The 25018-nt window shown below is 41.8% G+C and overlaps 1 protein-coding gene across 2 annotated transcripts in view; it reads left to right on the forward strand.

Annotated features, from left to right (window-relative positions):
• Positions 1 to 25018, forward strand: part of LOC130207796 (receptor-type tyrosine-protein phosphatase gamma-like) — a 473173-nt gene that overhangs the window by 89953 nt on the left and 358202 nt on the right. For both annotated transcript variants that reach the window (XM_056436504.1, XM_056436503.1), the window contains exon 2: positions 9067 to 9183. In XM_056436504.1, the coding sequence (XP_056292479.1) occupies positions 9067 to 9183 (117 nt within the window). The remainder of the gene's footprint in view (positions 1 to 9066; positions 9184 to 25018) is intronic.

The raw sequence follows: 25018 nt of genomic DNA on the forward strand, positions 1-25018 counted from the left end.
TCTGAACTTCAGTTTTGTATTTTGACATGATCACATTGAATTATTGTTTCATGTTAACCTGAAATTATGATTCAGCAAATTATGAAAAATACAGGTAAAGCTTTAGACTTAGCATTTTGTACCATTCCTAACCCTCACACTAAACCCCCCTCCCTAACCCCACCCCTCCCCCCGCCTCTCTGCCATCCTGCTGTAAGCACGACAGCTGGTACAATAAAGCATCACACTTCGTCCAAAGAGCAGCTCCACACTGGTGGAGTAAAGGCAAGCATCAATGTGTGTGTGTGTGTGTGTGTGTGGATGTCCTTCAGCACTAAGAGCATTGGAGGGAGATGTAAAGAATGCTAATGAATTGAATCACCAGAGTAAGGACTGACTTGGCCTGCCCAGCATCCATACACTGTATGTGTGTGTGTGCGTTTGTGTGTGTGCTTTCCCATGCATTTGAACACCCTGATGTTCGCTCTCTCAAGTGAAGAGAGAGCAAGTGAGAAGTGGACAAGCCAAGGTTAAGCACAGGAACACAATGATGGGCTGTGCATTTTAATTAAAGCTTCAGCAAACACTCTGCAATTCCCCTAAATGCCCCCCTGTGATGGATGACAGGAAGCAGTGTTTTCTATTTTTCTTCTCGAGAAGAACCTTTGTGCGAGCGACAGTGCTTGGACACAAAAGGCCAGGCCAGCCAAAGTCCTCGCTTCTTTGAGTTTTATTGACTCCTGGCATCGCACGCCGGGGGAGAATGTTGGAGAGAAAATTACTTACCTTGGTACACAACTCCAATGCATATGCACACAGTGATTGTACTGCATGTCAGTAACAATAATCTGTCCACTAAGACTCACCACTATACGCCAGCACAGGCAAGATTTTCACATTGTAATATTTTTTGGTACTCCACTGGACCCACAGCCACTCCAAACTTTTGTTACATCGCTCAAAGAGACAAAACTTTTTCAAAACTATTGTGAAGATCCCAAACTTTCAAAATATTTCAAATCTGTCATGGACATGTCTGTCGGGTGAAGAAATGTGTTGATATAGATATCGAATGCGATAGGATGTTTTATAATTAAACATTTCCCTCAAGCTTTGGTTGAAATCATTTAATTGTTTACTTGTCAACAGTTTGCAGACGTCATAGATTCTCATTGCGGATGGTACTCTATTGTTCATAGTCTGCAACACTGCAACAGAGGCTGTATTTTTACAATAAAGTGAAGGGGCAATATCAGAAATGTTTGAGGGTACCTCCGACATTTTACACTTAGAGTCTATACAGTCAAATAACATTGTAAAATATATAAACATCCCAAGTAAAAGGAGTCGATATGCAGCCGAATGCCCCCCTTTTAGAATAGTATCTGTTACATGACTGGAACATAAGCAGTATTTTAACAAAGCTGGTCAGGTGGCGCTTCTTTACTGACTTAATATTCCTTTGGTTAGTTTCATTCATAACACTGCATCATCTCTAATGAACAGGTAACATGTTATTTACCTTAAGTTTTAATCAGCAAAGACTGTAATATGTAGTTAAGTAAAAAGTAAAATTGTTTCACATGGAACTGCACAGTTGTAAAATATCATTGAATTCTTCTTTCTATGAGCAGAACACGAGGGAAAAAAATCCCCATTTTATCTCTTCCATTATAAGGGCATCTTACTTTAATGCTGCTACGATGAGAATACTTCATAGTGCTATAAACCGCTGGGCGACAGCTGAGTCTGACCAGTGGCTCCTTGACTTCACAGGGGACTTGTGGTGGGACCAATAACCTCACAACCTGTGCACTGCACCGGGATGCTACACAGCTCAACGAGCCTCCGCGGTGGTATATATATATATAAATATAAATATATATATATATATGTCTGATGAAGGATAATAAAAGTGTGGGAGTGTGTGGATGCTAGGGCTGGGTGTGGAACCGCAATATATATTTACGACTGAGTGAATCGTGTCCATAACAGCCATTGAAAAGTGTCAATGTAACAGGTTCTAGACTGTCACCTGTAGGTTTCTCCCCCTCAAGCACCAAGGAAGAGCACACTGAGTTTATAGTCGGTAACATCCTTTCTTCGGCTCCAGACTCTGCCTTTCCTCTCCCCTCTCTTGCCTCCATCCCTATGCCACCTCATAGAGGGTAGAGACACTAATCAGCTGATACCATGCAGCTGAGGCCAATTAGGCCTATTCCAGGCACTTGTTCCCTGAGCCACTCCCCCACACACCTCCTATAGGCTGATCCTAACTACACCCAGCCACCACAGTCAGGTTCTGGAATGATTGGTAACACATGTTGCTCATCTGATTAAAATTCAAACTTTTATTGTGTCGTATTTTATTGACACAAACTGTTTATTCTTCTAAAAAGCATCAAACAACTTGTTAACAATGTTTTAGTGGTTGTTTAAATCCTACATCCTCTAAATGTCATGCCAGCTCAAAGCTGACGTTTAGACACTCAGTGTAACACCCTGTTCTGTTTCTCCTGTGTTCCGTGTCTCCTATGTCTCCTCTGTGTCTTCTCTGTCTTAATTGTTTAATTCCCTGCACCTGCCCTTAGCCACTCTTGTCTCGTTACTGTCTGATGTCGTACACCTGTTTCCCCCCCTATATATTGTGTCAGTAGTCTCTAGTTCTGTGTCCTTTTACCGTCGTCCTGTCTGTGTTCCTGGTTCTGCCTGCTTCGACCCTGCCTGCCCCTTTTGGACCTTTTTTTCTTTCTTTTTTCTTCCTGTAAACATGTTTACTCTGTCAGGTTCTTGTGACAGGGTGAGTCTCAGGCGCAGAGAGACAGGCTGGACGCAATATAAATAACAAAACAAAGCACTCTTTAATCAGGCAAAACAGTTTACAAAAAAAACAAGGTCCAAAAGGGGCAGGCAGGAACATAGGAGAAACAGAACAGGGTGTTACACTCAGAGACTTTGAGTTTCACACTATTGATGGTTTACAGAAAAGCCATGTATTTTTCTTTTATCTTCTATTAAACAGTTTAAAATGTTTGATGACTAATACAGCACGTGTGGGCATTTACAAGAAAATCCACTCAAATGAGACTTTGGGGTGACTAGCTAGCTGCACTGGTAACATGAAGCCATTTTTGGGGCATAGTAACTAACAGGGTGATTTTTACAGACAAGAAGAGATGTGTGTTTGGAAATCAGTGGACAGAAAGGTTTTCATCTATGAAACAGCTTTTGATCGCTGATGACTTTTCTTGTCCATGTTGATGACATTTCTGCCAACTCTGCTCCTGAATTTTTAAACAGCTCACTCTGTTAGGCATGACTCATAAATGTGGCCAAACATTGGACTTAGTTATTCATTTGGGTCTGGATTTTATCCTTTTTGTTTTTAAGGGTTATTTCTTTTCTTTTTTATATGCACATTATTTATTTTGTACTTTTTTTGTGTTATCTTAATTTGTTGACTATATTGTATAAATCTGTTTCTGATAGGCTTGGAAACATTACTTTAACAGTTTGCATGTATTAATATTATTTTTAATGCCTGCACTGTAGTGTCATTGAGCTGGTATAGGAAATAAAACGCCCTTGTCCAATATGTGTCCTCTGTAGCTCTGTCTGTGTTTCACTCTAAGCCCGCCTACTTTTTAGGGGGTCCAATCAAATGCAAAGCATTGAATTCAGATCTCTCTTGTACACCGCTCACATATTCTGTTTCACTGTGAAATACATCACAGTACAGAAGATGAGGACGTCTTCAACTCCGTTTCAATGGGTGATCGGGTTCTAGCGCTGAGCATTACGGTGCTACAGTGTTCAGATCACACATATTGCTGCAAAACTCTATGGGATACTGTTTTAGCATGAGGGGGGTACATATATTTTCATATATATGGCTTGAATATATATCTTTCTCTCCCTCTCTCTGCTGTCTGGTGATGCAGATGTGAGCTCTGACAGAGGAGGAGGGTTCAGTCTGAGAGCGTAGAGGGGAGAGGCAGTGGGTACTGGGATGGCTTCTATGTGCGCCTGCTGCACCAGTTTATGTAGAATACCAAATCCTTTGTCTCATATCAAAGGCTCATATGTGTTAAAATAATGTGTGTGTTAATGATGACACATGACAATAGGAAAACGTTCCCTGTATGAGGAAGACCTACTTGGTGCCAGCAAGTCTGTTGAAATTTAAATAGTATATCAGGACATCTAAGACACACTTCCAGTTAAACTGTTAAGCAATCATTATAAATCTGACCAGTTACTAACCATAGCAACGACGCTGCAGCTTCCTGCCACAGGAACACAAACAAATCTCACGATGGGTCACAACCATGAGAAGTTACCAGGTCCACTAGGCTGTTCTGGAGCTTTCCATTAACTTACAACTAAAGTAAAATATCCTCTTTGTATAGTCATCAACATTTGGACACTAAGTAGGATTATTGTCTTCTCTGAAGCTCTGTCAGAGAGAGTGTTCTGCTTCGGTGAGACAAAGTGACATTCTCTTCTCCTCTCATCCTCTGCCACTGGTTGCCATGCAGTGGGCTGTCCATCAGTGACCTGCACTGTTGCCAGGAGAGGAGTCTAATTCTATTGTTTGTGTTTAATTTTTCTCCTATTTATACGCTCCCCTCACTCCACATCCCTCTTTCTCCAGTTTCTCCCTTTCTTATGCGTTCTTTAATCCATCTCTTTGCTTTCATCCCCATCATCTCCTCCTCCTCCTCCTCCTCCATTCTCATCTGTCAGTCCTGTCCCTCCTCATCTCCTTCAATGTCCTTTACCCCTGGTTTCAATCCGCACGCTGTCTCTTTTCCCTGTCACTGACTTAACCTCCACCTCTCAATGAGATTCAGTCTGCTCACCATAATGGGCTATCAACTTTGGATAAATAAAGCATTTGGACTGGCCGTCATGCATTCAGGCAACGTATTTTTTCCTTTCTTTTTGTAGTCTGCAAAGAGAATGGCTGCCCACTAAAAGTCAATGATTTTAGTCATCGCTCAAGAAAAGCCCAATCCAACTCTTGTCCATCAAAGGACTTCCTTTTTCAGCATTGTACACAGAGTAAATCAAACCATGTAGCTGATAAAGGAGTTTAATGTGGGGCAGTTGAAATAACCGAAAATATGAAAAAGCATTCAATACAATCATGCTATGAATTAATTTACCAAAGATGACATCCATCCAATTAGTGTCCTACTAAGCTTGTTCACTGGATAAATCAGCTCAACACCAACTCAACTACTGAAGAGAAGAGGATGTAGTCACCCATTGGTTTGTAGACTGGACTTTGAAGCCTTGAGATTGACATTGTGGCGGCATGCATTTTGTTTATTTTTCGAACCATAAATGACCCTAGGGTGGAATAAAGTACAAAAGTACAACTGAACACTGATTAAGACATTTGAAGGCTATCAAAATGTTACAATCAATTTCCATGACCTGAAATCCGACTGTGAAAGAGTTAAAGTTCTAAGACGAAAAAACAACATAATGATCATCATCATAATGTAGCACGTTTTCTGGTAATTCAATATATCTTAACATTTAATTTAATCACGGTGTGATTCCCTTGAAAGATGATAAATGATCATATTGAGTTATTGCCCCGTCGTTTAATTACAAGGTTGCCCCGCCCTGAAGCATACCATGCTCTATTTCATACCCTGTTTGACTCTAAAATGGACCATCATTTACTAAATGAATATCAAGCTGTATTAAAGAAGACTTGAAACTAGAGGTTGAGACAATAAACTCATGTTGACAAATTTTTTTCAGGTTTACTGAGTAAACATGTAAGTAAAGCATTTCCACATTGGCTTCTCTTTTCAGATCCGAAGGATGTCACCGGTTCAGACTGATATGTTTCTCAAATGTGACTTAGAAGCTTGACGTTACAAGCTATTGTATTTATCTATGCAACTAAAACTGAAAAGATACGTTGATGAGGAACCGGTGTGGAACGGAAGCTCTCTAGTACGGTATACACATGTAGATTTCTTACTCGTCTTTTCTGCCCAATTACATTTTGAAAAAAAAAACATATTGATTGCTCTTGAAACATCAAATAAATCCTGAGTTCTCAACTAAAATCAGGTTGTTTTTGGAAATTTAGAGAGGGAGCAAGTTTAATTAAAGTGTAAATGTAGAATTGGTTTGGTTCAATTGTGACCAGGCACTCACATTTTCCAGACAAAGAAAGTTAAAACTTTACAAAGATAACATAATTTTGAGGACCGAATGAATAACACACCAAATAACTTGTTAAGAAGGATATAGGGATTCTGATACTGCTGCAGAGCAATCTGTGAAAGCTGTGGCCGTCATGACATGATTGAAGGACAATGCACTCTGTAGCTTTGAAGAGGTCATGGGGGGGGGGGGGGGGGGTAGGTAGGTTACTGAAGGAAGGATGGATAGACAAATTAATGAAACTCCACTGAGTGAAAGACAAGGAAGAGGGAATGGAAAGAAGATGTGCTTGGCGAGGATGAAGGGGTTTAGGGCGGGGTCTATGCATAATTACATTTTCTGTTCTGAGCAGTATTGGGAATCAATAATGTAATTCATAGAAAAGCCATGGAGCTGCCCCTCATTGGCATTCACAGACATGAGCCACGCTTACATCCCGAGGAATTAAAACAAGGAGATGGGGGAGAGAAGAGAGGAGTTGAGAGAGAGGGAGAAGATAACATATCCCCCACAATGCCTTGAAGAATTCTGGAGACTTTGAGTTTCCATCAAAACATGATTGATGTTTTGAGATGCCCATGCATTTAAAGACAGCTTGGTCTGTCCCCACTGACACACACGCACACACGCGCGCGCACACACTGTGCTCCCTTAATCACAGCGAGTCATTATGGGGTCAGATGTGAAATGGCCGCTTCTCCTCCAGATGCTTCCGCTTCCACCATGTATTTGTAGTGGGCAAAGGTGAGATTCTCCAGTGAAAGCCAACAAAATCCATATGTGTAACCCAATGAAAAAGGGGAACTCAAACACACTTATAACCCCATAGTGTCCATTTAAGAAGATTTGATTATTATCCTGAATGTCTAAATGACTATTGGGGACAACGCTTTTTGAAATTGCTGCATTATTGAGAGAGAACGCTGCAGAGTGCACTCGCTTCTTGGGGGAAAGTCCTCAACGTCAATGCACGTCCACAAAAAGACGTTGTTTTGACAGGCTCAGACAACATTAGGGGAAGGACAGAAGTAAAACGTTTTCTTAAGCTTTCGCTCAATCCTGTTTGATGGTTCTTGTGGCATGTAACAACAATGGTAACGTGAGTGAGAGTTGGAGAGAGGAGTGTCTGTGTTGTCAGAGTTCAACGTGTTGGAGAACAGAAAGCATGTCTCATTGTTCCCTTGAAGATTTGCAATGTTATGGCTGAATATTTAGATGATTTCAGAATAAGACCTCTCCGAGTGAGATTTAGAGAGGAAAGAAAAGGGGTTTTATTTCTCAGTACGGTTCTTTCTATAACTAGTCGGACACTTCTGCGCCTGTCGGTGGCAAAAACAAGCCATTAACATGAGGACTTTTCTCCAGTGATAACATCCCGCTTAGCTGCTTTCGTTTGCAGCTTTCTGTTCAATACTGGACCTATTTCAAAAAAAAATCCCTCAATGCCCAGCATAAATAGAGGAAAGATGAAAAAAATAAGAACATTTTGTTTGTTGTTTTATACATGATCATTCTTTTATTTAAATCAGGCTCTGTTTCTACTAGCAGCTTTGTCAAGTCACGGTGAAGATATTAACTAATATCCTCGATAATGAGAATTCATCAGTGTATGCATATTTACTGCAATTAACGATTAAATTATTGTTCTTTCCCTAAGTGAAACCATGTCAACCTCATGATGGTTGATTGTTTGCCATGAGCAGCTTTAAGTTTAATATTTTTTATTAAAAAGGAAGCTGATCGGAACAACTTTTATAGCATCAACTTACTGGAAACGCTATCTCACCTTTCTACTAATCCTATGTCCCCAGGATAGAGTGGGGCTGTTCCTGCTTTTTTCAGTCATTTGCAGAAATGTGATTAGAGAATGTAGAATAGTGAAAATAGTATCATAGTAAACACTTGCATTATGCCAATATTGATTGATCTCTTGTGGTTGTGATATTTACAATTTAAAGGCAAAACAAATGTGTCCAAAGATGTCCTCCTATCATAGCCAGATTCACTTTTTGGGGCCTAGGTCACAACGCCAACAAAAATCTTGTTGGCAGACATGAATGCGGTTCATCAAACACCACCACCGATTCAACGTTTAGACGTAACTGCTGATCCCGTAGTGGTCTCCCTTTCCACTGCGCACAGTGCCATAGAAATCCTGCAGTATTTCATTCATACCTTCCCTGGTTTTGATCTTCAGGTGTAGTTACTGGTTTGTCTTCGCACAAGTTGGTGAAACAGTTAATTGCTCACTTCGTTTGGCTGACATTGTTTTTCTTGTTGTGCAACATTTCATAGGTCTCACTTTCTTTCTTATCTCTGGTAGCATGCCGTCCACCTGAAGTATCCTCTTCAGCTTACCACTCATCAAAAGTTATTCCCTCAAAATATCAAAGTTCACACAAAACATATTTGGTAACTGTCAAGCTTGAACTGACAACTAACGGTTGCGTAAAATCTGTTATTGTTATTTTGAGTGCGCACTGATATGTAACGATCAGATACATGTAAACAGCTGTAGGACAGTATGGCTGAATAAAGTACACCTCTCAGAGACTCACTCTCAACCAAGATTTCATCTACCCGTATTATATTATAAAATAACATGTATTTTTCTGATTCTGCTTAATCCTTTTGGTCAGAGGACTGAGGTTGTCCTTAAATGTATGATGCATCAGTCTGGTCTGTTTTCTAGATAGTTAAGTTTCACAATGTAGTTATTCCTTCTGCTGACCTTTGTTCCTACTGTGAATTTTATTATGAGTCAGCTTGCATGGTAAGGCAGCTAAGGACACAGTTGGCTGTCATCCTGCCCAGTAGGTGTCCAGGCATGGTTGCAGAGTGCTGCTGTTGTTTGTGCTAACCCGTCTGTCCTCATCTCCCCCCCCCCCCCCACAGCGCTGACAGGAAGTCAAGCCGAGTCCCAAGCCCCTATCCAAGGCCTTCGCAAAGCCATGGCTGACGGGACACGACTCCGCAGAGCTGTCACCGAGGAGACCTACTGGGCCTACTCAGGTACGTGTTTGTGTGTGTTTGTGTATGTCTTTGTCTTTCCTTTGAGGAAAGTGTGGTGGTGTTCAGGGACACCATGGAACATTTGGAGAGGCTGGAACTTAGTCGTAAAAAACAAGGAAATTACAAGAAAAGTTAGTCGACATTTTTTCACCAAAACAGCTAGCAGCTAGGCAAAGTGTTTATAATCAGATTGGAAGGTTAACGTGTGAAAACGGAAAGCTGTTGGGAGGTTATGAACTACAGAATGCACATCTGATCCCTTGGTATGGTGCACACAGCAGAGAAACACCAATCTAAGAAATATCTTGAGGAAGCGAAGGATTCCTGTGCAATTTTTCTCTTGTTCATCAAATATGGGGTTTCTCAGGTGTGTAAGTTAAAAACATTAGTCCAGGGAACTATATACAAGGAGGAGAAGTGTTTACTGCTGTCATAAGAATGTGCACAAATTAAAAAAGCTTCAGTCAAGTGATTGTCATCCGTTTTGTTAACACAAAAGCAAAGGCAGTGATGTTATAACCTATGATAAAATAAAAAAACTGGGTCACCAGTGGCCCACGCACCATCATCCAGTTGGTAGAGGGACCACAACAATGTCATATTGGCACAGTCATGTGGTGTATATGGTATTTATGAATACAGGCAAACATACAGGCATAGAACCTTTTAATTTATGCAAAAACAGCAAACCTACATTTCTTCTAAAATAGGCGTCTTTCCACATCTCTTACTCTTCTAGATTGATGAATCTGTTTGGTTGCAACAATAGACATAGTAGAGATTGCCTCTTGAATTTTCCGTCCGACAGGACATTTTTGGGTGTTTTTTGTCCACATACTACATTTTGCAGTGGTAAGAAAACCACTTTGAGTTTCTCTCTAACACTTTATAATAACCATCATTAATATTTGGTAAATTATACTAAATGAAGTTAATAGTTCACTGTTAATTTGTTATTGATAGTTAATAATAGTTCGTGAAAAAATAATGAGTTAATAATGTCTAACAGCAACTAACAATGGGGACATTTTACATTATTCATTAATAATGTACAGTATATATATATATATATACTATACTTCGTATTTTTTAACAGGAAATCAACTAGATTTGTAAGCCTTAAAAAAAGCTTGTGAAACAACCATGAACATGCAATGGATAGATGGACCAATAACCAATTATTAAGCATTAACTATTTAGCTTTATACGGTTCATTGATGCTTTACAAAGTATTTATTAAACATTTTATATGGATTCATAATCAGCAGTTTCAATTTTATTATTTGGATCAAAATAGTGTTAATAGATCGTTGACATACCAATTCAGAAGCAATAACACATATTTAATACAGTATATACAATGTTCAGTGTGCAGTAAACTAACACAACATAATTAATGTATCTATAATATTTACGAAGCAATATCATGAAATATGTCATTTTTTACAAAGGTTTATCTAGGCTTTAATTACTTAACAATTTACTATTACTTTAACCATGTTATTATGATGTCTTACCAATTTCTCTTGTTATCTCAAATCCTATTACACTGATTCAAGTTATTGCTTCTATCTGGCAGATGTTTTGGACCTGCTACTGCCAATGAAACTCAACATCCTTACATCACAATAAAAAACTTCCCTACAGCTCAAAGTGCATAATCACCTTTCCTTGGAGGCTATTAATGTGAAACCGCTCGAGGAAGTGAAGTTTTATGGATATTAGCTTACTGTGACAGCGAATGAAAGAACAGAGAAGTAGAAATAATTGGAGCGAATGAGTGACCAGCCTTTATTTCACTCTACTAGCCCATGGCTGTGATTACAGACTCACCCATTCTGACATACTGGCTTTGCTGTTAGAACACATTGGGTCTGGAGCCTCTTGGTTAGGTGGCATTGTTTTCAGTAAGTGGAGGGCTTTACAGGTACAGTAAGTCTAGGTTAAGCCTACGAGTTCTTTATTTAGAGCATTCTGTACTGTATGTGTGTGTTTTAGAGTTAAGGCAGTTATGTGCTACTGTCAATGTGGTATGTTTGCCTTCCTCCTTCTCTCTTTGTCTCGGTTCTCCCCGTCTCAGCCGCTCTCCTCTGCGCTCCTCTGGCCTGGAGGCATCTCCGGGCCTTTTTTCTTATTCTACTAGCGCTTCAGAAGAGAAATAAGTCACTTCCGCTGTCCCTTTAGAGCCTTTAGTTTTTCAGAGGGGCAGCATTAATCTTTCACTGTGCAAGCGATGCAAGCTCCAGGCCACAAATGATCTTTTAGTTTATTTCAATTCAATTCAATTCAATTCAATTCAGTTTATTTGTATAGCCCAATTTCACAAATTACAAATTTGTCTCGGAGTGCTTTACAATCTGTACACATAGACATCCCTGCCCCAAAACCTCACATCGGATCAGGAAAAACTCCCAAATAACCCTTCAGGGGGAAAAAAAGGGAAGAAACCTTCAAGAGAGCAACAGAGGAGGATCCCTCTCCAGGATGGACAGGTGCAATAGATGTAATGTGTACAGAAGGACAGATTTAGAGTTAAAATACATTCAATGAATATGACAGAGTGTATGAATAGTTCATAGTAGGCATATTCCACGATGGAGACCTCCACGATCCATCAGGCAGACGTCGGTAGAGAGGTGGAGTGGGCGGAGTCTCAACAGTGGGCGGAGTCTCAACAGGACAGTGGCGTCGTCGGTAGCAGGAATTCCACGACCCAGACCTCGATGATCCATCAGGCAGATAGGATCTATCCCGTCTCATAGGGTCCGATGGCCTTATGAGACGTGAAGTCAAAAGGACTCCACACATACACACGATGGCGCCGCGAAAGGTCGCCTCGGTGTGTTGGTGCGCGATGTTTTTTATTGTTTTCGTTTTAAATACTGTTTTCTGCTGGGATTCCCAGAGCTCTTTCACCAGAGAAGAGCTCTTGAACATCAGGGGAACAACTCCAGCGGATTTACTTCCAACGTTTTTAACTTCTGTGGAGTTACTGGACATTTTGTAAAGGTGTGCTCACCTTGCCCACGTGGTGAAACGCCGGCGGAGAGGAAACGTTCGGGAGCGCTTTGCGGCTACGGAAACGGGATCTCGTACAGCGCTGCCGGGCATATTTCTCCAACGTCCGCTCACTGTGCAACAAACTGGACGAACTCCAGCTGCTGGTGGGGAGAGACAGAGACTTCTCCTCATCCTCCGTTCTGTGTTTCACGGAATCATGGCTTAGTGGCTCGATACCAGACTCTGCGCTCCAGCTCGCTGGCTTCCAGCTGTTCCGAGCGGACCGGGTCACGGAGCTCTCCGGTAAAAAAAGGGTGGAGGAATCTGCTTTTACCTCAACAACGGCTGGTGCAACGACGTAACGGTGATTCTACAGCACTGTTCGCCGGACCTGGAATCTATTATCATTCACTGCAAACCCTTCTACTCGCGACGTGAGTTCGCTTCATTCATCCTGGCCGGAGTTTACATGCCGCCGCAGGGGAACGTGCACGAGGCACAGCGGACCCTCGCCGAACAGATACGGTGTGTGGGCGGACCTTCCCGGACTCTTTAGTTATTGTACTGGGATTTTAACAAAGGAAACCTCAGCCACGAACTCCTAAATATAGACAGTTAATTAAAAGCCCTACTAGAGAGAAGAGCATTCTGGACCACTGCTACACAACAATCAGCAGGGCCTATCACGCCGTCCGTCGAGCTGCACTGGGAAACTCTGTCCACGTCATGGTTCATCTGATTCCTCATACAGGCAGAGACTAAAGCTCTGCAAACCTGTGGTGAGGAAGTTCAAGAAGTGGACCAGTGAGGCTCTGGAGGATCTACGGGCGTGCTTTGACTGTACTGACTGGGATGTCTTCAGGACTGCTACCAACAGCCTGGATGAGTACACAGAGGCTGTAACTTCCTACATCAGCTTCTGTGAGGACAGCTGTATTCCATCCAGCTCCAGGGTGAGTTATAACAACGACAAACCCTGGTTCACAGCGGAGCTCAGGAAGCTAAGACTGCAGAAGGACCAGGCATTCAGGAGTGGGGACAAGGACCTGTACACAGAGTCCAAATACAGGTTTAGCAAGGCGGTGAGAGATGCTAAACGACTGTACTCTGAGAAACTGCAACAGCAGCTCTCAGCAAACGACTCTGCTTCTGTCTGGAGAGGGCTCAGGCAGATCACCAACTACAAGCCCAAATCACCCCACTCCATGAACAATGTGCTTCTGGCAGACGAGCTAAATGAGTTCTACTGCCGCTTTGAAAGACAATGGAGCAGTCCTGAGACAATCCCCACAGCCCCACCAACAAGCCACAGACCATCAGCCCACCCTCCCCAGCCCATCAGGGGCTCACACCTCTGGAGCACCCTCCATCAACTCAGCGACGCCTCATCATCCTGGAGAGCCGTCAACAGGCTGTTTAAAAGCAGAACCCCGCAAAGCAGCGGGCCCGGACTCCGTCTCCCCTCCACCCTGAAGCACTGTGCTGACCAGCTGTCTCCGGTGTTCACCGACATCTTCAACACCTCCCTGGAGACATGCCACGTTCCAGCCTGCTTCAAGGCCTCCACCATCATCCCCGTCCCCAAAAACCCAAGATCACAGGACTCAATGACTACAGGCCCGTCGCCCTGACCTCTGTGGTCATGAAGTCCTTTGAACGCTTGGTCCTGTCACACCTCAAGACCATCACCGACCCACTCCTGGACCCCCTGCAGTTCGCCTACAGAGCCAACAGGTCTGCAGACGATGCAGTCAACATGGCCCTTCACTACATCCTCCAGCATCTGGACTCCCGAGGAACCTACGCCAGGATCCTGTTTGTGGACTTCAGCTCTGCCTTCAATTCCATCATCCCGTCCCTGCTGCAGGACAAGCTCTCCCAGCTGCACGTGCCCGACTCCACCTGCAGGTGGATCACAGACTTCCTGACCGACAGGAAGCAGCACGTGAGGCTGGGGAAACACGTCTCAGGCTCCCGGACCACCAGCACGGGTTCCCCAAGGCTGTGTTCTCTCCCTCTGCTGTTCTCCCTGTACACCAACAGCTGCACCTCCAGTCACCAGTCCGTCAAGCTCCTAAAGTTCATGGATGACACCACCCTCATTGGACTCATCTCTGGCGGGACGAGACCGCCTACAGGTGGGAGACTGACCACCTGGTGACCTGGTGCAGCCAGAACAACCTGGAGCTCAACGCTCTGAAGACAGTGGAGATGGTTGTGGATTTCAGGAGGAATGCAGCCCCACCCGCCCTCTCATCCTGTGTGACTCCCCCGTCGACGCTGTGGAGTCCTACCGCTTCCTGGGCTCCATCATCTCCCAGGACCTCAAGTGGGAGCTGAACATCGGCTCCATCTCCAAGAAGGCCCAGCAGAGGATGTTCTTCCTGAGGCAGCTGAGGAAATTCAACCTGCCAGGGAAGATGATGGTACAGTTCTACACGGCCATCGTTGAGTCCATCATCTGCTCCTCCATCACCGTCTGGCACCCTGCAGCCACAGCCAAAGACAAGCGCAGGCTGCAGAGCATCATCCGCTCGGCCGAGAGGGTTATCGGCTGCAATCTGCCTTCCTCCAGGTCCTGTTCACTTCCAGGTCACTGAAGCGGGCCAGAAAGATTGTCGCCGACCCTCCCACCCTGGACACTCCTGTTCGAGTCCCTCCCTCGGGAGGAGGCTGCGTCCATCATGACCACGACCTCCCGCCACACCAATAGCTTTTTCCGACGGCGGTCGGGCTCATCAATGGACCCCGGGACTGACTGACTGTCACCCCCAGGACTACCACCTCTTCTTCCACCTTCCTCTCTCCTCCTTCTTCCCGCTCCTTCCTCTTCCTCCTCCTCCCTCTTCCTCCCACTCCTCCTCCCTCCTTGCGTTGATTGTTGTTTGTCATGTCCAAATGTTGCACCTTCCACCAAAAAAAATTCCTCGTTTGTTTGTGAAAACATTCATTCTTTGGCAATAAACCTGTTTCTGATTCTGATTCTGATTCTGAAGCAGAGTTAGTAACGTGTGATTGAGAGATGAAAATTCATCCCTAAGGAGAGAAAAAAGAGGAGATAGGTGCTCAGTGCATCCTAAAACGTCCCCCGGCAGCTATAAGCCTATAGCAGCATATCAAGGGGCTGGACCAGGTGAACCTGATTCAGCCCTAACTATAAGCTCTGTCAAAGAGGAAAGTCTTAAGTCTACTCTTAAATGAGGTGACTGTGTCTGCCTCCCGGACTGAAGGTGGAAGCTGGTTCCATAGAAGAGGAGCTTGATAACTAAAGGCTCTGGCTTCCATTCTATTTATTTTAATACTTGCGCTCACTCGTCTAACCCTAATTGGTGGCCCATCGTGCCTGCGAGAGTGCGGGTGCTTGTGGGTTAAAACAGAGCCGGTGACAGTTTCCCTTAGTGTTCCTGTTGCTGATGCTCAGATCCACGATGCTCTCATGCTGTCCCCTTGCTCATGTTTGATCGCAGCTCTTGCAAGATGGTGATGTAATGGTGGGTAGGATCCAGGCAAGAGAGGAAAACAATAGAGAGACAGCAGGCTGACATTCTGCTGGATATTCTATGTCTTTGTCATTGTGAGAGCCGCAGAGATCAGAAGTAAAAGAGAAATTCTGTTTTATTATTGGCCGGTATTTCGTAAGGTTAGCACTGGACCGCACTCGTCACTGTCATGGTGGAGACGGAGAAAAAAACAAGGATGTAGGATAAGTTTTACAGCAGAATCTTCGGTTGAACCTCAAGTTTACAATCAGAAGCATATATCTGGAGGTGAGCGAGATTCCTTTACATTGCTGCACTCCACACACATCCTATTATGGATGAGTTTGTGTGATATCATGTTCTCTGAATTTCAGAAATGTACTTTGAACATTGCACCCCCCCCCCCCACACACACACACACACTCTTATTACTCCCTTCTGATGACTTCTCCACAGTTTCCTAAACTTCCGCCTGTCCTAATTAGCTTGTTCTAATCATGTCCTCCAGAGGTCTGACAAACTCCAATCAGGACCTCAGAGGGCCATGGCTGCTCTGCCCTGTGCCTGATCAGAATGGCACATTAAAACCTGGCATAATGCTAACAAATCAAGAGTTATCTGGGACCGCCCCATACCTCCATAATGTGAAGAAAAATGGAAAAGACAACTTGATTTATTTTGTTTTTAGGTAAGTTATTTAAGTTTTAGTTTAATCTTCGTACAGTTTGTGAAACTTAAAATGAACTGTATTGTATGTAACCATAATGATATATGATAAAAGATCAATCATACAAATTCACTGCAGATGCCCTAAATAGTGTCCATCAGTGATGTGACAACAATGTTGTATGGTATTCTACATGGAAATTACTTAGATAGCTTACTTTGATCTTTAGTCTATAGTCTATAATCATGCCTTTTACAAACAATCTAAAGTTTTCCTATGCATACATTATAATATTAACAACGCTTTTTTGGTTGATTGTCTATAAACCCATTCACTAATTATTAGTATGAAATTATGGTGACATTACGTGACATTGTAATCAGATGAATCAACATTATTATTATTATTATGTGACTATAACTTTAATTATATTAACTGGAAGTTATTATGAGAATGAGACTCAAAGTTTAACTGCACACATTAACCTCACAGTAGCTTTATTGGCTAAGTTTTTCCTTATAAACCATATAATATATAAAACGACCCTTACCGTGATATATCTTACCCATTTCACATGATTACGAGTGCTTTGCCATATAGTTGTAAGATCAGCCGGCGTTTGCAATGGGCTGAGTGTGACACTCAGAGGTCAAATTGATTGGTTCTTCCTCCTCGACTGCTGGGCAATTGATAATCCAGATTGCGTATGGAAAGGCTTTTTTTCATTTTCCATTCAATGTGATACACATGTTGGTATTACGAATATGCCCCTCAACACACACACTTGACTGGAAATTAATTTTCAGACCTGCATAATGTCAAGGCTCACTATTGACGGCAGAGGAAAATCTAATTTGCGTACTTCTTGTCGAGGCATTTTGCTATTCATGACCAGCCACCATCAGAGAGCGCTCAGGCCCTCATGCTGCAGCCTTGAAGTGGGTAAATTAAGATGGGAATTGATGATATGTTGTATGGTCATTTGACTCATGACGGAAAGCTGTTCGGTTTTATTATCCTGACAGCAAGTGCTGACATGTCTAGGTTTAAACGTCCACATAATAGATATACCGAAGTATAGTTTATTAAATAGCAACATATAAAGCACATCCCAAAAATATTTGTAAGACTTACTCTTTTTTTTCATCAGACTATTATTTTTACATATTTGTGTAAATATAACATTAATATAACAAACTTTAATTGCACCTTCATTAAAAAAATATGACCTTTCCTTTTTTTTAAAGGCCCAAAACCAACAATGAATATATCGACGAACAAGTCTGATATATTGTCTTACAATGTGCCATTGAGCTCCATGAAAACACATCAATGAGTCATACTGGGGGACATATTGAGGCTGGCTGTGTCCCAAGAGATGTCACAAGGTTCGATCCCCAGCTCTTACATGTCGAAGTGTCCTTGTGCGATACCAAGTAGCTCCCAATGGACAGACCGGAGCCTGTTGGTGCATGAATGTGTGAGAAAATGGATGAATGAGAGGCATGTTGTACAGCAGGGCTATTCAACTTCAGTAGCAAGTGGGCCGAATAAGAAAATCACGGGGGGTGTGAGGGCCGCACAGAATATTGATCAAATAATGGCTAAAAATGAAAAACAGTAATGTATATTTCCACAGGTAAACAGTCACACACGAAAATGCGTCGGTATTGTGTGGCAAAAGTGTTGCGAACAAGCATCACTATAAACATGTTTCAAAGTGTAAATATCCGCTCAAGGTAACCAGTTGTTTCAGGTCCCTTCAACCAAACTGTTCCCATGAAAACATAAGAAATGTGACTTAATGGATCAATATAATTATATACACTTTTGCTAATCCCCAAGGGGAAATTAGTTTTCTGCATTTAACCCATCCTTAGTTATTAATGAGCAGTGGGCTGCGGTGAAGCGCCCGGGAAGCAACTGGGGGTTCAGTGCCTTGCTCAAGGACACTTCAACTTGCAACTAATGGGGTGAGCGGGGATCGAACCCACAACCTTGCGGTTGAAGGATGGCCTTCTTACCCCACTGAGCTACAGCCACCAATTTATAAATGACTTGCAATGAAACTAATATCTGGTGGTGCAGCGCACAGACTATGTGTCTTTGAGTGCAGACTCCTTTTGCGTGAAAGGGATCGAAACCAGGTCGGACGATCTTTTTATTTTAATTTTTTCTAAAATGTATTTCTTCCTCCGTGGCTGTGATGCACTGCTCACTTATACAATCGTAATCGCCGAAATGGATATGAACGGTGGCTTAAAGATCTCCAGCAATATGTTTGTGAATGTGTGACAAATCTGGTGAGCGAGACAGAGCCCCGCTGCAGACGTGAAGAGAACACAACGCACGCGCAGGGAAACCAGTAGGTTTGAAAACCAGTAGGGGTGTAATAACGGCAACCAACACGGGTGCGTAACATAAAGATGTAACCATACAGGTTTGGTTGAGGCAACAGTGAAACTCAATGGCTCTGGGTTAGATGTCTCAATGTATAAAAGAGGCGTGTCCGTCAGTTATATTTTTTCTTACCAAGCTATACTGATTTGCAGGCAGTCTTGCGGGCCGTAGTTAAACTCAAACGGGCCGTATCCGGCCCGCGGGCCGCTAGTTGAATAGGCCTGTTGTACAGCATTCTGTCCAGTAAGGTTAAAAGACCTTGTAAGAATGCAGTCTATTTAACAGGTCCTTCATTACCATGAAAACACACTCCAGGGGGTGTAAATAAAGACTGCAGGCAATGCGGTTTCACTGGCCATTTTGTTGGGAAGATAGTGGGCCCCTTTGGAGTAATTTTGATTGCCACGTCAAACATAAACCTCTGTTTGAAGAAGAACTCATCATATTTAATCGAACTGTTGATGTTTGCTATATATTTCCTTGAAAATGCAAAACCCTTCTTCTTCTTGGTTATTATTTTTATTATTATATAATTAAGACATTAAATACGAGAAATAAGATAAAATAGCCATATAATATGCATCACAATTATATATTCAGTGTCGTCACAAACTATTTCATAACATTTATTATTTTTTATTTTCATTTCATGTTTTGTCATTAACAGATATTCAATGATAATATGTATGTTGATGTGGTTCAATATCACGTATATATTTAATCATGTGCGATACGATATATGCTAGCAAGTCCCGATACTTTTCTCTTTGACCTACTGTCCCAATACTACTGGCCTATGTCACTTTTCCCCGCTGCCTCTAATACTGACTATACAGCACCTAATACAAATGTGAATTCCTTTTCAGTTTTACAATAATCCACATTTACTTCTATTTATATTTCAATTACATCTGCTAACAAGCTGTTTCAGTGAATAACAAAGCATTTAGTAAAAACAAAACATTTGTGAGCTGTTTTACAAAATACACCTCTTCAGTAGGAATCAATAGTTTCGAGGATCTGTATAAGTTAGTTTAGCACACCTGTCTGACAGCTTGATAGAAATGAAAATAAGGCACCTTCCAACAACTCAAAATCAGTTTGTGCCCAAATATAGTCAGATTTGACAGATATGGTCATACAACCTAGTTGTGTCATCAGTGTCTAGGCAGATGTGTTCAGTATATATAGCATGGTCATAGATTTTGCATTGTCGACACAGGCAGATGATAGAATTGAACACATGCAGACCCGGATTCCCTTGTCACAGTGAATTTGGATTTATTATTTAGACAGTTGGTGGTAAACAACATAAGTCCCCAAAATGACTTGTCTTTAACATTCCTCCTATATAGACATCACACAAATGTTCTCGCCACTTTCTCTTTGACACTTACTGATACAAAGTGTAAGGACTGCTGCATATGCCTGTGACAAGTCAGAATGAGATGGTGCCACAAATGCTTTGCTTTGCTGAAAGTATATAGTTGTATCTGTTATACAGAAACAATATACTCTGAGTTGTCGCACGTTTTGTCATGACCTTTTCAGTTTCAAATACTTTAGTAATGGATGAATTACTTTTGACTTTCAACACATTCAAGTTGTACAGCTACGCTTAAAGAAAAATAATTAACTGAGAGAAAAAGTCCACCAAGGGCGAGAGGGAGGAGAGAGCTGGTTGGGCGAAACAGGGTATCGGTGTTCGTCTACTGTGTCGAACCAAAAGTTTAGTGATTCATACTGAAGACGTGAAGCTATTCCACAGTCACATGACGTTACATTCGTAGGTCATGTTTCGTGAAGGCTTTCCTTGGAACAGATTCATTGTCTCTGTGTATAATTCAATTCAGTTTATTTTGCCTCGGAGTGCTTTACAATCTGAACACAGTATAGGGTTGGAGGGAGAAAGTGCAAGATGAAATGTCTCTAATTGTTGATTGGTCTCTGGTGGACGATACAGCTACGTGGTGACAGTAGCGCCAGGAGAGGGGTCGGAGGGGGCCTTTCCCAACCCTGTATAATTCCCCAGTGAACCTTTAGGCAAAAGTTCTTATCACAGTTATTCCCAACCACAGATTAGAGCCATCTTTCCACTAAGCTCAGTGCGTCAATCGTGAGGACGATGCCGGCGGCCGGCGCCGCTGCCCATAACTGTACCCGGAGCAATCTCAGTCCGCTCGGATCACTCAATGCCAGAGATCCCCAGGCTCATTACTTATTGAAACCAAAACATGATATTTTTTTTCTAACCAAGACTTTTTCTCAATGAACTTTCAACGTCAACATTCTTTGCAGAAAAGCTTCTAAAGAAAATACAATTTCTAAACCTCCTTCACCGTGATTAGTGGGAAAGTCAGAGGGAATCTGGTGGCAGGTCTATAAAGTTCCCATTAGAAATTATTTGGCCTGAAGGAAGTGAGAAGTGACTGGATATAGGGTCAAAGGCAGAAACTCATAAAGACCACTGATACTTCTGTGGCCTAATGAGAGCTGTGCAGTTTACATTATGTGCCAATTGTATTCATTGCCTTAGTTTCTATCGTCACTCCACCAATCAATCCAACTAAGACAGATTTTTTTAAATGGAATGAGATTTGTCTGTTTGAAATGAAATGACTATTGATGAATGACTAGTCCGACCTTATTAAGATAGACACATGTGGTCAAATGTGACCCGTCAGAGTTTCATAGTGAGGCAGAGGGTGATTTAAGTTTGTCTGGGACGAACACTCTGTGTGAGAGCATCCCCTCATGGGAACTCTCTCTCCTTCTCCACTGCATGACTGTCAGCCAGGGTGGACTGTCCTCAGTGCATATATTCAGCAATGTTAGCAACCCACCCAACCTGTCTAGAAACCCCATCTTTATCAGGCTTTAAAAAAAATGATGAAGTGTCATCATCATCATCAACCAATGTGGGTCTGATTAACTTTTCACTCGAGCAAGTGTGTTTTTTTCAGAGATGTAGCCTCTGTTAAGCTCAAACAGCACCCAATTGGGTTCTAGGGAGGAGACTTTGCACAGTATGAAAGAAACAATGCATGAATCACAAGAGATATGAGCTAATGAAATATGTCTGATAAAGCAACATAAATTGCTTTATCGGCCAATTAATGTCTCTTACCTTCAAGGTTTAGACGACAAATAAGAATTTCTTCCGGTAAATCCAGACTGAAATATGTTTGAGGTTTCATCTATTTCTCTTTATCGAAATCAACCATTGCAGAAATCTTCACATATTGTGCTATGATTTGATAAAGGTTTCGAATTCCAGCTGCATTATTCCATAGGGATGATCAGTTTTGTTTTTCTAGGCAAAACTGGAACTTCTTCATTTGTGCTGTGTGCCATGCTTATTTACTCTTAACCAGTAACATATATACTGATATTTACACATCTGAACCAATCTGACAGGCGTTCCATTTATTATAACACCAACATTATTCAAATAGACCTTGTGGTTGCAGAGATATACTCTTTTTTGTATAGGGATGCAATTTTCGAGCGAGGCCCAAAAAATAGGTGCTAAAAAAGAAAAGAAAATGACAAAGACAGAAGTAAAAAGTAGACTGGGAGGACTGAAGGATGATTCCACTCATGGACACTCAGGAACTAGTCCCAACTCACGCCCCAGAAATTCAGGAACAACATTTCTGCTAGCATCTGATGGTGAACTTCAACACATTCAGAGGACACAGAGGACAAAGAAAGCTGCTCTCAATCAACCTTGCCACTACTATACTGCCGCTGTCATCACATAAATGTGAACAGCTATGGGAGCTGTGTATGTGTGCGTACGTTGATTAAATGAATGGCGGCAACCAATTGAGCTGTCCGTGCGAGGTGTGAGGGGTGATGCATTATAGAAGTACTCTCTGTGATTGCGTCAGTAGCTTCGTGTCTAATGCAGGATCAAACTGAATCGCTCTCTGGAAAAGAAACACATCGATTTGATGCTCCCATAGATATCATAATATTTCCACACTTCTCAAGTAGTCCTTGAGCAGCCTTGAATTATTTTGAAGACGGAGGATAGCATCCATCAAGTGTATCTATCAGGAGAGTCGGCTCTGAAGTCGAGAAGCACCTCAAAATCATTCAGCTTGAGGCCCTATTCGGGTTCATTCTTTCCAATAACACTGCACCAATCATCCATTTGAACAAGTCGTTGTCAACAGTAGTTTGAAGTTCCTGCAAAGGCAGCACACTTTGATAATCAATTGGCTTGATTTGGGCCCCATCTGGGTCTCAGTCACTTGTCCAGATCTCTGCAGAATCAATACTCTTCATTATATTGTTATCACATATTGTATATCATCTGCATTCTGTAAGAGATTCAGCTGTATAACTTTACATGTTGTGTTAGTAATGATGGTGTTTTGCCTCTCCCGTTTGGCATCAGTCTGAGATTGTTTTATGTTAAAAATGGCAAAAGCAGCTATACATTAAGTAAGTAGAAACAGATATAATTCAAACCCTTTTTCCTTTTCTTAACATGTGCCAACTTGGTCAGTGGCCATAAACTTCTGTTTGACACACTATAGTCTTTTTATGGCATACACTTCCATGTACACAGGAAACCACATGGTAAAATATCAGAATTTTTTTGGGTTTGGGTTAAACTAAGTATGTTTGTTACATTGTTAGGTAGGAAAAGTATGTAATGTAAGCTAAGTATGTTGCATGAATTTACATAGGTAAGTCAATGTTGACGTTTGGTTTCGTTCGTGATGTGAACAACAGTTTTCTTTATGAAAGTCCTAAATTAGTAAATGCTAAATTACATATGTGATACTACTGGAGACGTACCTTAACATGTTTCGAATTTCCAGAACGCTTATATGGCCTAGATTTGAGTTGGCGGAGAGTGAAAATCCTAGTATACGGGTATTTAATAAAGTACAGTGCAAGAAAATAATAAAAAAATGTATGAAGTATAAAGAGAAGAGGATTCATTGCCCCGAGCTGAAACCATTCAATGACAGCGGTGACTGTATACCAGCTCATAACATTACTGCATTCTTTTTTACTCTCAGGCGCAGAGGGGAAATGCTGCTTTAGCTATTGGAGATCAGGGAATCAATATATAAAAAGGAGATGGATAAATTAGCTGCTACAATAAAGGCTTTTATGGCTTTTTCTGCGAGATGAATACTCTGAATGTATTGAAAGTTAAGCTTTTCTGCCATCTCACTTCTTCTTACAAACTTGAAACTCTGTAATTTTTAAAGTTTGGAGTGACATCAGTTTTGACAGTAATGGCCCATAATGTACTCTTCAGTATGTAGGCCCGCATATTGCCTCAAGGCATCTCCCCGGACACCGCATGCAAAAGCAGAGACGATCGACTCCTCAGCCGTGTGAAGTATTTTGACTCGCATTGTTTTCCTTGATGGGAGACATAATTCAGCGGGGATGGGAACACCAGCGAGACGGATGAAAATGAAGTGCGGAAATGTCTTTGGGCTAGGAGGGAGGGGAGGAGGGGATCATCAAAATGGAGCTTCTATGAATATAGATAAAAACAAGGCAGCCCTTTAAGATGCGTGGAATAAAAACAAAACATGACACAGAGACCCCCTGTAGATGAGAGAGAAGGGAGCAGTAGACCCGAGTGACTGCTGTGATCATACGAGTGACTAGGAGAATGAAGAACACATTTAACCATTTGACTTTTGAAGCAGCACGTGATACAAATCATCATCATGAACTATTCTCTAACAACAAGTTTGTTCAGCAAGAGCACTGCCATTTCATTTTGGTGAATAGTTTCCACTTGGATAGCTGTACATTAAATGTACATTACAGCTACTAAATGAATCTTTAGATTGTTTACTCAGATTTTGTGAACCGGTTATGAGTGTTTTATCAGACATCATACTCATTTTACAGTGGCCGTGATTGTCAAGTTCTCTTTTTTAAAACTTACACTCTTTGGATGAAGCCACTGTGCTGAGTTAAAGGGGTTTCAGACAAGCACATGTTATAATTATTGCCTTTCGTATAGCAACATGCTATATGGTCATTAAGTCATCAAGTCATTAAATGCATCACACTATGGTGACATAGCTTTTATGATGTAAATTAAAAAAAATCTACAAGTTCTAGAAATATGTCATAGAAGTGACACTATAGTTTGACAGAGTACATAGTCTGCAGTTAAGAATGCTTACATTGTTCCCAGTGTCCTGGGTTCATGTTCAATCTCAGCAATCACTCATTATATAAAGGTACTATACATCATTAATCTTTCCCCAAGTCATTTTACTTCCTGCTGGTTTCTTTG

The sequence above is a fragment of the Pseudoliparis swirei genome, chromosome 18 (assembly GCF_029220125.1).
Source record: "Pseudoliparis swirei isolate HS2019 ecotype Mariana Trench chromosome 18, NWPU_hadal_v1, whole genome shotgun sequence".
Lineage (NCBI taxonomy): Eukaryota > Metazoa > Chordata > Actinopteri > Perciformes > Liparidae > Pseudoliparis > Pseudoliparis swirei.